The sequence below is a fragment of the Mustela putorius genome, unplaced genomic scaffold, assembly GCF_011764305.1.
Source record: "Mustela putorius furo isolate JIRA1106 unplaced genomic scaffold, ASM1176430v1.1 tig00537227_pilon_pilon_pilon, whole genome shotgun sequence".
Lineage (NCBI taxonomy): Eukaryota > Metazoa > Chordata > Mammalia > Carnivora > Mustelidae > Mustela > Mustela putorius.
This window is the reverse complement of record NW_025422368.1, coordinates 43,385,998-43,400,114: the sequence shown is the minus strand read 5'-3', so window position 1 is coordinate 43,400,114 and position 14,117 is coordinate 43,385,998. Positions and strand designations below refer to the sequence as shown.

At 40.6% G+C, this 14,117-nt stretch overlaps 1 protein-coding gene and 1 long non-coding RNA gene across 3 annotated transcripts in view; both read left to right on the top strand.

The window, feature by feature from the left end:
• Positions 1 to 1,840, top strand: part of LOC101688547 — a 28,104-nt gene extending 26,264 nt beyond the window's left edge. Inside the window, exon 3 of the long non-coding RNA XR_001179363.2 lies at positions 1,798 to 1,840. This is a non-coding gene — a long non-coding RNA (uncharacterized LOC101688547). The remainder of the gene's footprint in view (positions 1 to 1,797) is intronic.
• Positions 1,841 to 5,674: 3,834 nt separating this feature from the next.
• CPM (carboxypeptidase M) overlaps positions 5,675 to 14,117 on the top strand; it is a 70,771-nt gene continuing 62,328 nt past the window's right edge. The window contains exons 1-2 of one of the 2 annotated variants that reach the window (XM_004752455.3): positions 5,675 to 5,756; positions 6,041 to 6,203. In XM_004752455.3, the coding sequence (XP_004752512.1) occupies positions 6,044 to 6,203 (160 nt within the window). In that variant the 5' untranslated portion in view covers positions 5,675 to 5,756; positions 6,041 to 6,043. The remainder of the gene's footprint in view (positions 5,757 to 6,040; positions 6,204 to 14,117) is intronic. The other variant, XM_013056074.2, reaches the window with a different exon arrangement.

The following is a 14,117-nucleotide window of genomic DNA, read 5'->3' as shown; positions in this document are numbered from 1 at the left end:
ATCCTTGGCTTGTTCCTGAGCTTACTGGAAAAGCTTTGAGTTTCTTACCATTAAGTATGATGTGAGTTTAGGTTTTTTGTAGATAGTCTTTATCAAGTTGAGAAAATCTCCCTCTATTCCTAGTTTACTGAGAGTTTTTATCATGAATGGGTGTTGGATTTTGTTAAATGCTTTTTCTGCATCTATTGATATGATCACGTGATTTTTCCTTTTTTGATCTGTGAATGTGATGGATAACATTAATTAATTTTTTTAAAGATTTTATTTATTTATTTGACAGACAGAGATCACAAGTAGGCAGAGAGGCAGGCAGAGAGAGAGGAAGGGAAGCAGCCTCCCCGCTGAGCAGAGAGCCCAATATGGGGCTTGATCCCAGGACCCCGGGACCATGACCCGAGCTGAAGGCAGAGGCTTTAACCCACTGAGCCACCCAGGCGCCCCAACATTAATTAATTTTTGAATGTTCAACTAGGTTTGCATACCTGGGATAAAGTCTAGTTGGTCATGACACATAATTTTTTTTATACTTTGGATTTGATTTACTAATATTTTGTTAAGGATTTTTGCATCTATATTCATGACAGATATTGGCCTATAGTTTTCTTTTCTTATAATGCTTTTATCTAGTTTTAGTATTAGGGTAATGCTGACCTCATAGAACAAATTAGGAAGTGTTCCCTCTGGTTCTATCCTCTGAAAGAGTTTGTAGAGGATTGGTATAAATTCTTCTTTAAATGTTTGGTAGAATTCACCAGTAAACTGAGCAGGGCCTGACACTTCTGGTTTGGGTAGGTTATTCATTATTGATTCAATTTATTTACTAGGTATAAATTTAAACTTATCCTTTAAAAAAGGAATTTTAGTTGTTAACTTATAGAAAATTGGTAAGATGCTCATAATTTCTGTTCTATAAAGAAGATAGCACCAAAGGTCATAGTTTATTGTCCTGTAGGACATTAATCAGATTTATATCTAAATTTAGCAATAATTTAGAATGACTTCAGTATTTTCTTATACTGAAAATGCACATTATTTCTCTTATCTTTCTTTAAATCATCTTTGTTTACTGCTGATTTTCTCAATAGTTAAAAACTTGACCTGTGTTTAACTGTATTTGTATGAGCATTATTTTATAACATTTTAAAATTATACTTTGACATTTTATAGAAGTACAACTTGGTACTGTTTAAAATATTTAAAATCTTGGGCACCTGGGTAGCTCAGTGGGTTAAGCATCTGCCTTCAGCTCAGGTCATGATCTCAAGGTCCTGAGATTGAGGCCCGAATTGGGCTCCCTGCTCAGTGGGGAGTCTGCTTCTCTCTCTCCCTCTCTCCCCGACTTACGCCTGCTCTCTCTCCCTCTCAAATAAATATAATCTTTCAAAAAAAAAAATCACAAAATCTAGTGACACTTCTGTTCTCATTCTTGTTGACATTTGTTGAAGTATCTAGCCCCGAGCTATAGTCTTTCCCTCTGTTCCAATTCCTGCCCCTAACTTGGAGACCTTCCTGCCTTTGGGCAGGACGGATCCATCCTCTCCCTTTTCAGGTCCCTCCTATCCCATTTCCAGTGTCCTTTCTCAGTTCTGTAATTCACTTCTTCATTCTTCTTCACTTCTGTAACTCAGTACAAAGGATTTTAGATACTCTATTCTTTCAGAACCGTTCATCTCAGATATTTCTGTGCTTTTTGCTCTCTACTGCTTTTAGATGAAAATGCCTTGTTTTTCCGCTTAAAAGAAGTAACATGTTTCCTGGAAAAAATTTTTTTTAATATTTTATTTATTTATTTGACAGGGAGAGAGCACAAGCAGGGGGAGCAGCAGGAAGAGGGAGAAGCAGACTTCCCGCAGAGCAGGAAGCCCAATGCGGCACTCGATCCCAGGACCCCGGGACCACGACCCGAGCCGAAGGCAGACGCTTAACCTACTGAGCCACTCAGGGACCCCTTTCCTGGAAAAATTTTTTCAGAAAATACAAAACGATTCAAAAGAGAGAATCAAGACGTTGCCATCTAGAGCATACCACTCAGCATTTTGCAACATTTTAAATTTGCTGTCGGGAGGACCTTTTTGTTTGCTTTCCAAAATGTGATCTTATCATTCATTTTACTTTTGTAATTTGGTTTTTGCCACTGAATGATTTATCTTTCCCAGCCAATAAATAGAGACAGACATCATCATTATTATGGCTGAAAAACAATTTATTTTATGGATGTAATGTTCTTTATCTAACCCAGGGTGTCTCAACCTCAACACTGACATTTGGGGCTGGATAATTTATCGCAGGGCTTGGACTGTGCATTGTAGGATGTTCTGTAGCATTCCTGCCATCTACCAGTTACATGCCAGTGTTATCATCCCCCTGGTCCCTTAAATACGCGTCCAGCTAGGGGCCCCTGGATGGTTCAGTAAGTTAAGAATCCGACTCTTGATTTCTGCTTAGGTCATAATCTCAGGATCCTGAGATAGAGCTGGGCATGAGGCCCTGTGATCAGCAAAATAATCTCTCTGTCCCTTTCCCTCCCCCTCTGCTCCTCCCCTTCTGTCTGTCCCCCTGATCCTCCCCCCACCCCTCCCCCACCTGCCCCTGTGAGCTTGAGCACACCCTCTCGCTCTCAAATAAATAAATAAAATCTTTTTAAAAAAAATATATTTCCAGCTCTTCCAAATGGCTTCTGTGGCCAATCTTATCCCAGTTGAGAACCACTGACATTATCAGTCTACTATTACTTAAAATTTACACTTATCTATTTTTTTTTACAATTAAAAACAGTGGTGCTAATAACAGTCCTAACATATACAAACTTAGCACTTCTTTGAGTTCCTGCATAACTTAAATTCCTAGAAAAGAACATATTTTAAATGTTGATGTCTATTCCCAGATAGTTCTCCAGATAGTATTATATCAATTTATAGTACCATTTAAACAGCAGAAATGCCATTTCCTCGGATCTTATCCAAATACTGTCCATCTTTTAAATCTTTCTTAGTGAAATGCAAAACACAATACTATTTTGCCCTTTAAACTTATAAATTCTTGGGGCACCTGGGTGGCTCAGTGGGTTAAGCCGCTGCCTTCGGCTCAGATCGAGATCTCAGGGTCCTGGGATGGAGCCCCGCATCGCATCGGGCTCTCTGCTCAGCGGGGAGCCTGCTTCCTCCTCTCTCTCTCTCTCTCTCTGCCTGCCTCTCTGCCTATTTGTGATCTCTCTGTGTCAAATAAATAAATAAAATCTTTTTAAAAAAACAACTTACAAATTCTTTGATTGCTAATCAGGTTGGTAGCTTTTACTATGTTTATTGGTCATTTGTATTACTCCTTTTGTGAGCTGCTAATTATTATCTTTTGTCCATTCTTGGTTTTGTCCATTCTTTCTTCCAGTTTGTAATTTTTCTGGTAACATTTATGCTGAGTTTTCCTTTATAGAAGTTATACATTTTTTGCGTCATCAAATTATTAGCCTCTTTATTGTGGTTTTATTGTTAGTGGTGTCATACTTAGAAAGATCAACTCTGAAGTCTTATACTTCAGAGTATTACTCTATTAGACCAACCTTCTATTTTTCTTTATTTCTCACTAGACCCTAACTAAGCCTTTACTATGTCTAGACCAGTGCAGATCAAATTCGAATGCACATATGGATGAACTAGAATCTTATTAAAATTCACATTCTGATTCAGTAGGTTTGTATGGGACAAAGGAGCCTGCCTTTCCAACAAGCTTACAGGTGATGTCAGTGCTCTTCCTGGAACACACTTTTTTTTCTTCTAATTTTATTTATTTATTTGACACAGGGAAAGATAAGAGTACAAGCAGGAGGAGTGGCAGGGAGAAGGAGAAGCAGGCTCCTGCAGAGCAGGAAACCGGACCTGGTGCTCCATCCCAGAACCCCCAGACCATGACCTGAGCCAAAGGAAGGCAGACCTGGGTGGCTCAGTTGGTTGGGCATCGGCCTAGACCACACTTTGAGTCACTAGGTTTTAGACCTTCAGCCCTCAATTCTCTGTACTCTCTCCCTCCATTCTCTGATTGGTTCTCCTCTGAATTTGCTTCCCTTCCTCCCTACTGTGAATCCCAAGGGTAGTAATTTCAACTATACTTCACCCCTTTGTTTTTTTGGTACAACAACCCTTGCAATCTCTACTTCAATATTGACAAAGCCACCCTATCTCCAGTCTCCAGCCACAGTACCACTGAAGGAAATCCTGTAACTGCTACTTTCTTCTATAACAAATGTATCATTTCTAAAGTCCAATCAGCCAGCTTTCACTTTGTTCCTCCTCAGCTGCCTTTCCCATTTTTATAGTAACTTTGCCTAAATGTTAACTCCTAAACCCTGCTCCACCTCCTTTGAAGCCTCTTTGTCAGTGAATGGCAGTAAAAGAACCTCTTCAAGCCACCTAGTAGATGTCACAGCATAGTAGCTGCTGCATGCTTAAAAAGAAATCTGCTCAAAAACCCAACAACATCAAGATTTTCCAACACTTAGAAAAGTCTGTCTAAAGGCTTATGAATTAAACTAGATTATTTAATAAGCACCTCATACAGTTCTTACAATGTGCCTGCCAACTTTAGTTTGGTAGGTATAGGAGTGAGGATTGGAACCCAAATCTTTTGACACCAGTCTTAGGCTTTATCCCTCCAGGCTCTGGTGCTTGGGAATCACAGGAGGCCTCATTGTTCCTGAGAGCTCAATTCTACAATAGTTATCTGTGTCTGCAACAAAGAAGAGGCAGGCAAATCAATAGCGGTTTTCAGCTCCGGATGCATATTTGATTCACTCGAAGCTTTTTAAAAATGTCCTTTCCAGGACCTCACCGGGAGAAAATCTGTTCAGTTAGTTTTCAGTGGTGCACTAGTATTTTTTAATCTGTTAAAGAGGAATGTTATTCCAAATGTATGACAGGTGTGTGAGGTCTTGGCCCACACCACCATAAACCGCCTCTTGGGTTTTGGTGAGATCTGTTCTCCCTGGTGCAAATGTAGACCACCCTATCCTTCCAGAAAGAAGCGTTTAAGAAACAGAGAAGTAAAATTGGCCTAGGGAGTGTTGGATTTACAAATTGTGGCTGTGTTTCTTCCATGTGATTTCCAAGTTTTAAATTTAACTGATGTAGCCAATCTCACGCACCAAGTAAATTTGTCGGAAATTCTCCTATACTGCACAGTTGGCAATTGAAAACTTATACACACACGCGTTCTTCTCTCTTGAATCCCACGCGTCTTCAGAGCACGGCCCGGGAGCCTGCCACAGCTGGGACGCAGCCGCTCCGACGTGCAGAGCTCTCACGGCGTCCCGGGCTGCAGGCGTCCCGGGGCTGCAGCCGAGCCAAGGGCCCGGCTCCACAGCTGCACACTCGCAGCAGCTGGAGACACCCAAACGCCCGCATGCCCTTCGCCGGAGCCGTGGCCGAGGGCAGGACGCGCTTCCAAGCCAGGGCACCGGCAAAGCCTGAGACCGCGACAGGCGACTCAAAGATTACACCGCGCTCCGCCACCCTCGACCGCGCACCCGCACGGGCCGCCGCACCCCGGTAAGCCCGCGCCGCGCGGGTTCCAGTCCGCCCAGTTGCGAAGGGCGCTGAGCGGCTCCGGCCCCGCCCACCAGGGACCCGCGCGGCGCCCGAGTGGGCCGGCGGCACGTCAGTCAGGCGCCGGGGGCGGGGTCCGGGAGCGCCCGTCCCCCCGCCCGGCTATAATGTCGGGCCCCGGCGGGCTGCCGGCGGCGGGTGGAGGTGCGCGCCTGGGCAAGGGTGAGGCTGAGGGCGCGCGGAGCTCCTGGCAGCTGCCCGCGGCGGCGGCTCGCGGACCCGAGGGAGGGAAGGAGGAAGGGGAGGGCGGTGGGATGGAGGCCACTCGGGGCTGCCCGGGCTCCGCTCACACCAACTCTCGAAGGTGCTGCTTCCCACGTTCACCTTCCCGGGCGCGGGCAGCGGTGGGGTCAGGGGACCTGACGGTACAGCGCTGAGCCGAGCCGGGGACCGCCGCAGCCCTTCCCGCCTCTGTTCTCAGCTTTGTTATTTGTATTCATCTCCAGAACATGGACTTCGTCCGCCTCTGGCTAGGGCTGCTGCTGCCCTTGGGGGGTGCGCTGGACTTCGGCTACCACCACCAGGAAGAGATGGAAGCGTTTTTGAAGAACGTGGCCCGAAACTACAGTTCTATCACTCGCTTACACAGTGTTGGGAAGTCTGTGAAAGGTAGGGTCCGTCTCGTGCACTTGCCCAAACCCCCAGTCCTCGCTTTCATTCATTAAATCCACCTTAGCTGCCTGCCCCCTTTCCTTGGAGCGACTCAAAAAGGAGATCCAAGAGGGCAAGCTGGTGCCTTGCGTGTTGGTGGGTTTCTGCTTTTGTGTGTTGTGTTGTCTTAGTTTGCAAGGGAAGTAGTAGGAAGACCTGAATTTTAGGAGACGTCTCTGCTGTCATTCAGTGTCATTGAGACTTGTTCTTTTTCCATCTTGCAGGCACTAGTTGCTTGAGGTGTGTATTTTTGGTTTTTTCTTGGGAGGTAAACTTATGTCAAGAAGGTGTCCGTTTATCCATCGCAGCTTTCCCCTTTTGTTGGCTTCTTTAAATAGGATTTGGACTGTTAGTATCATTTCGGTCTCTTAAAGTCTTAAAGTCTCCTTTAAGCTAAAATAGTTCAGTTCTGTTGGCGAGATTTCTGTTGTGTATAATCAGCCCTATGACATAAAGTGATGCAAAACTATCGTGTCTATAAGTTTATGTTAAATAGTACCGTTGGTAAGATTTGTGTCATGCGTAATTAGCCCTCTGGTTTAAAGTTATGTAAAGAAGTGACTGATACTGATTAAAGGCTCTTTTAAGATTATCTATTTGGATAAGGCAATTGCTGGATAATAAATATGTTAGTAATGATTGAGACTAGCATTTTCACATTTATCATTTAACTGCTTTATTGTTTTAATTTAGAAATTAATATATTAAATATAAATAACTATATTAAGTCTCATTCTGATAGACAAGGAATTTGAATCAGAGATATTAAGTATTTTGCTCAGGATCACCAGATGGTAGATTTCATAAGCAGACTGGCATTCAGATCCTTCTACTTAAAGGCGTAGATATTTTGGGGAAAGTCAAATACTTTGTCAAACATTGTTATTTCTTAATCTTTTTATATTGCTACCCCGGAAGAGATTACCTGAAAACTTAATGCTTAAACCAAAAGTTTTGTTAAGTTTATGCTATTTGGAGCTTCTCTCTTTCTAAGGTGTATTCAAACTACCTAGATTTCAGCTCTGAGCTTTTGAACCAGGGAGTGCCTCTTAATTACCATATTTTTAAGAAAAAAAAAATTAGTCATGGTTTTTATGTTAAGACCTATTTACTTACATCCAATGCAACATAAAAAATGCTGGGTCATGTGTGTAATGGTATCTTTGTTTTCAAACAACATTGCCAAAGAGTTGGTGCCAGAATTACTCTGTACTGCTCTATAATCCAAATTACAAAGGTTGGATGTGTAAGAAATTGTATCTTGAATGAGCATATGTATTCAGCCTTTTGAAATCATTTCCCCCTAAGGTTCAAGAAGACCAATTTTAAAAGATCTAAGAATACTAATTATATTAATAAAGCAAATACCTTGAGTTATTGTTCTGCCATCATTTAAACCACAAGATGATGAGGGTGTTAATTTTAAGTACTAAATGATTTGGCAAGTTTTTATATTTTCAAGCACAAAGTGCTTGTGAAAGAAAATTGGAGAATCTTTTAATAATGTGAACCAGCTCCTCTGATCCGTCTTGCATGATATCGGATGACCATGACCGTGAAAGCCGCTAGGCTCCCCCTCCCCAACTTTGTATGCACTCTTATGGGTAAAGGACTGAGACGTTTTCCTATAAAAATAAAATCTGACGCTAGTCATCAAATGTTTGTGTTCAATATATTGTTCTGCATAACTACCCCAATTAGGAAAAAGTTTCCAGGTGGTGGGTTAAACTGGACACTGTATCACTCACTTCATGTTTTCATGACCATTGAAAACCAGTGCTCATTTGTTGGTCCTCTTTTCACTAGATAGGCAGTTTTCCCTGGCTGTCCCACCCTCTGGTGTAGGATAGTCTGCTTAGCAAACAGCCTTTATGATACATGTTATTTATTTAATTTATTATGAACCTGGGCAATCTACCTAGAAGAGAAAGGAATATTCCTACCCAGTCAAATACATTTTTAGCTTTTGTAAATGCACATCGTGTGGATTTTTGTTTTTTTTTTTTTTTTTTTTTTTTTTTTTTTTTTTTAAAGATTTTATTTATTTATTTGAGAGAGAGAGATCACAGTAGACAGAGAGGCAGGCAGAGAGAGAGAGAGAGGGAAGCAGGCTCCCTGCCGAGCAGAGAGCCCGATGCGGGACTCGATCCCAGGACCCTGGGACCATGACCCGAGCCGAAGGCAGCGGCTTAACCCACTGAGCCACCCAGGTGCCCCTGGATTTTTGTTTTAATCATGAATCCCATTCTGCTTTTCTTCCTCCATTCACATTTTTTCATTACATATCTCTATGAACTGACAAGGTCTGCAGAGGTTAAATTGGTTGCTGTATAGTGTTTTATCCTCTTGGTTATAGGAATCGTCTTCGTCATTTGCCTTTTGGGGGCATCTATATGGTTGTGATGATCTAGTATAAACAACAACGCTTTAAAAGCATTGATAGCGTCATGATGATTACCTTACATTATAACTGGTGCTTTTAAGTTTTTTATTTTGAAATGCTTGAAACCCACACAAAGGTTGAACACACATACACCCTTCACCCAGATTCAGCCAAACTAGACTGACCATATTTCGTTTGAACCTTTTGGAGGAAACCCCATGACCTAATGACCTAGTAAAATCTTCGGTGAAACGAGAGAAGCAACTCCAGAAACTGACAACCAAGTTGAGAAAACTTAGAAAAGGTACAATATTTATCGGTTTATTCATTCCTCCATTTAGTTAAGCAAATATACCCCCCCCTTTTTTTCCACTCCTAACCCCCTCTGTCTAGTATGATGCTGGCACATATTCAGTAATTTTTATCCTTTTTTTAAATGAACTGAATGTTTGCTGAGTGAAAGCTTTTGTGAAGTAAGCAAAGTTGTGTGCCATTCATTGCCTACTGTTAGGTAGCCCCCTTTAAAGGACAATTATATTTATTGTGGATTTCCCCAACAAGCCTCTCCACACCCCCCAGGATTAGTTCTAGGACTGTGCATGTGTATGTATGTATGTATGTATTTTTTTTTCCTGCCACTTCTTTTCTTTTTTTTTTTTTTCCTTTTTTAAGTTTTTAATTCTGGTTAATTTATGGTGTTATATTAGTTTCAGGTACAATATAGTGATTCAGCACTTCCATACATTACCCAGTGTTCATCACAAGTGCACTCCTTAATCCCCCTCAGCCCATTTCACCCATCCTGCACTCCCTTCTCCGCTCCTCTGGTAACTATCAGTTTGTTTTCTATAATTAAGAGTCTCTTTCTTCATTTTGTTCATTTGTTTTTTAAATTCCACATATGAGTGAAATCATAGGGTATTTCTCTTTCTCTGACATTTTGCTTACCATTATACTTTGTCCATGTCATTGTAAGTGGCATGATTTCATTATTTTTTATGGCTGAATAATACTTCATTTTGTGTGTTTGTATGTGTGTGTATAAATATACATACCACATATTCTTTATCCAATCATCAATCAGTGGACACTTGGCTGCTTCCATATCTTAACTATTGTGAATCGTGCTGCTATAAATACAGGGGTACATGTATACCTTAGTATTCTTTGGGGAAATACCCAGTAGTAAAGTTACTGGATGGTAGAGTAGTTCTATTTTTAACTTTTTTTTTAAAAGAATTTATTCATTTATTTGACACACCCAGAGAGAGAGAGAGAGATCACAAGTAGGCAGAGAGAGAGGAGGAAGCAGGCTCCCTGCTGAGCAGAAAGCCTGATGTGGGGCTCTATCCCAGGACCCTGAGATAATGACCCGAGCAGAAGGCAGAGGTTTTAACCCACTGAGCCACCCAGATGCTCCCATTTTTAACTTTTTGAGGAACCTCCATACTGTTTTCCAGAGTGACTGTGCCAGGCTGTGTTCTCAGCAGTGAATGAGTATTCCTTTTTCTAGCTTTAGGACCATTTAAAATGAGATTTTCTACTACCTCCGAATTCTCTGCTTTAAGACTTCCGCTAAGTCTAACCTTTACTTTATCTGAATAAAGAAGGTTGCAAAGGGCAAGGAATAGATAATAAAAATTTGTTATCAAGTGCTTTTCATATTATGTTTTAATACATTATTTCAATCTCAGTGACTCTGAGTAGGTATTGTTATCCTTGTTTACAAAAGAGGTCAAGGGGCTCCTGGGTGGCTCAGTGGGTTAAAGCCTCTGCCTTCCACTCAGGTCATGATTCCAGGGTCTTGGAATCAAGCCCCGTTTCGGGCTCTCTGCTCAGCGGGGAGCCTGCTTCCTTCCTCTTTCTCTGCCTCTCTGCCTCCTGTGATCTCTGTCTGTCAAATAAATAAATAAAATCTTTAAAAAAACAAACAAACAAACAGGTCAAATGAAGCACAGGGAAGTTAATTAACTTGCTGAAGTTCACACAGCCAGTTAAGTGTCCAAGGATTCAAACGCAGATCCTTGATTCCCCAAGCCCATCTCTTTGACATTTAAAGAAGCAGTTTGGCACAGAGGTAGGTGATTACAAGGAGAATGAGTTTGTTAGTGGAGGGTTTAAGAGTCCTGTTTGGGGCACATGGGATTTGAAAACCTAGCTTCTGCCATGGATTGATAGCTGTGTTGTTCATGACGGTAGTCATTAGTCACCTGGATATTGAGCAATCGGAATGTGACTAAAGAGAACTGAGATGTGCTAAAAGTGATTTTTGTAGACTTAATACAAAAAAAGTAAAATAATAATGTTTTTATGCTGATCACCTGTTGAAATGACAACTAAGAACTATAGGTTAAAATTATTTTTAAAATTTTACCTACTTTTCACTTCTGTTAGGTTAGAAAATTTTTAAATTATATGATTTGCATTATACATTTAGATTGGGCTCTGCTGACCTAGACAGAAGTTTGGTAGTAACTTTCTTCTTAGTACAAAAGGAATTTAAGTTCATTTAGAAAATTTGGAAGATAGAGCAAAGCACCAGGAAGAAAATTAAAATCTTACCACCATACAAAGAAAACAGTATACTAAAATCACTATGTGTACTGTTCTGTGCCTTTCTCCCCCACAGTAAGCCAATTATCTTGTTTGTCCATGCAAACATGTTATTTCTAAAACTTGATTTTAGGTGCGTGTGTGGCTCAGTGGGTTAAACCTCTGTCTTCAGTTCATGTCATGGTCCCAGTGTCCTGGGATGGAGCCCCCAGCCCGCTTGGGGGGGGGGAGGGTGTCTTTGCTCATCAGGGAGCCTGCTTCCCCATCTTTCTCTGCCTACTTGTGATCTCTATCAAATAAATAAATCAAATCTTAAAAAAAAAAAAACTGGATTTTAATGCCTGCTTTGTGTCCTACCAATGGATATCCTAGTTTTTATTTAACTTCTATCCCACTGATGGGCGTGCGTTTCTAAAATCTTCCTATTACAAACAATGCCAGAGTAGACCTCATCATAGGGAAGACGGTGAAAATGGTCGGAACACTGGCTTTGGAACCACAGTAAGTGCAAATTCTAAATCCTTTACTCTGTAGCAATGTGTCCTGGAGTTGTTGGATAATTCCTGGCACATAGAAAGTGCTACATAAAAGCCACTGCTGCTAAGGATACAGTAGCTTCTGTTAGGGAAAAATTTCAAAATTACCAGGTCTTAAGCAGTTTTATATATTTGATACATGTAATCAAATTGCTGTCCCAAAAAGATTGTATTGATTTTCATAATCTCACAAGAAATGTAAGCTAAGAAGAAAACAACTTCTCTATATCTATTAGTCTTAAATCAGTACTGGCATTAGGGGTTTAAAAGATTGTTATAGTATTTGTCCAAGAGCACAATGTGTTGGTCATACAAGATGCATCCGTTGTGGAGATCTGCTTTACTTCATCGAACCTACAGTTAATAATACTGTATTGTATGCTTAAAAATTTGCCTAGATGGTAGATCTTAGGTTGCATTCTTAAAATAATAGCATAATAATAAAGACTATTGAAGTGTCTATTTTTTACTGTTTAATGTATAAGGGAAGATTCATTTCTCATGCTTCTTCCCCAACAACATTCACCTTCCCGTATTCAACAGATACTAATTGTATTTACCTTGCCAGGGGCAATACCATTTCAGATGCTACCATTCTAGTAATCTACCTAGAAATGGTTTAGACTCTTGCCCTGAAGAGGCATGTACAGTGTTCTCCCACACACATCTCTCATTGTTTACTGCCCTTGGTGGGGTAGATTTTATCTGGTGATTTGCCCTCAGAAAAGAACATTGTATGCAAAACTTTGCCCCAGCATTTGGTTTTCTGTCACACTTTGTTCATTTCTCAAGTGTGATCATAAAGCTAGTTTGCTTGGGATCCTGTATTAAATGCTCATTTTAGTTTTTATTATCACTATTGTTATTATTCATTTTTATTTATTTTTTGAGAGAGAGAGAGCATGTGCACAGAGGGGGAGGGGCAGAGGGAGAGAGGAAATCTTAAGCAGGCTCCCTACCCAGCACAAAGCCCAGCATGCGAACTCATGACTCTTCACGACCTGAGCTAAGATCAAAAGTTTGATGTTTGGGATGCCTGAGTGGCTCAGTTGGTTGAACGACTGCCTTCGGCTCAGGTCATGATCCCGGAGTCCCGGGATCGAGTCCCGCATCGGGCTCCCAGCTCCATGGGGAGTCTGCTTCTCCCTCTGACTTTCTCGCTCATCCTTTCTCTCACTGTCTCTTTATCTCAAATAAATAAATAAAATCTTTAAAAAAAAAAAAAAAGTCTGATGTTTAACCAACTGAACCACCCAGGCACCCCTAAAATGGTCATTATGATGTAAATATGACATTGAGGACCAAATACCAAAACTATTAAAATCTAAGAATTTCAGCTGTAAAACACATTTGTGATTTAAAGTTACAATGGCTTGGCAAACCTTTGTGGCTCTTGAAAAGACTGAAATGCAAAGTCCTTTTCTGAAACATTTACAGCTGTCAGCCTTGTTTTTCACCATTCAGGGTTTCTTAAAGATACCTCCTATTAAAATACAGAACGAAAAAATAAAATAAAATAAAATACAAAACGGATTTAGATTTACCCTACATTTGTAGTATGATATGAGGAAAGAGGAAATTGAGGACAGGAAATTGAGACAGAATATCCAAAAAGTAACATAGAATTTTACTCTGCTTCTATCTAGTAACCGTTTTGATTCCAGATCTCAAATCTCTCTAAACAGCAATACTCTAGGGACTAAAAAAATAACATCAAGCAACTTTTACTGTTTGCCTGAAACTTTACATATTATGTATCACCGGATCATTCTAACAATGGTATGAAATACCATTATTATCCTCCAATTTACATATGAAGAATTGAGATTAAATGTTTTTTTTTAATGTGTTAAGTGCTCTTCTGTGGAATTCCTTGACCCCTTTTAGGTATTCAGTTTCATCTAAAGCAGTTTGGATTCCATCTTTTGTTGTAAAGGTAAATTTTTTCTATATGCCAAAACTCTGAGTATGAGGCAAAGGAGAGGTCTGAGATTCTGGTTTGCACGCTTACAGGAGGGACATCCACCCACCAAAATGCCATCTCTTTAGAGAACAGTGATTCTCATTAAGAGCAGTACCGCCCCCTAGGGGGAATTTTGGAAATGCGAGGGGGAGGTTTAGGAGGTAACTTAAAAAGTCTTGGGAGGGGGAACCCTACTGATGCATTCTTCTGGTCTTGTCAGCAATGTATGAATAGTTATGCAGAGTTTAAAAAAAAAAAAACCCACATTTTCTAATGCCCTCTAGGTGAAACACCAGAGCCTAAAACCAAACTCTGTTTTATGTGCAAATAAAACTTTTCCCACAGTTTTAATATATACTGAACTTTCGAGGAACATAACTGTATGTAAACTGAGGGAAAATTCTCTTTTCCATAGCTCTGAACTTGACTGAGAGGGA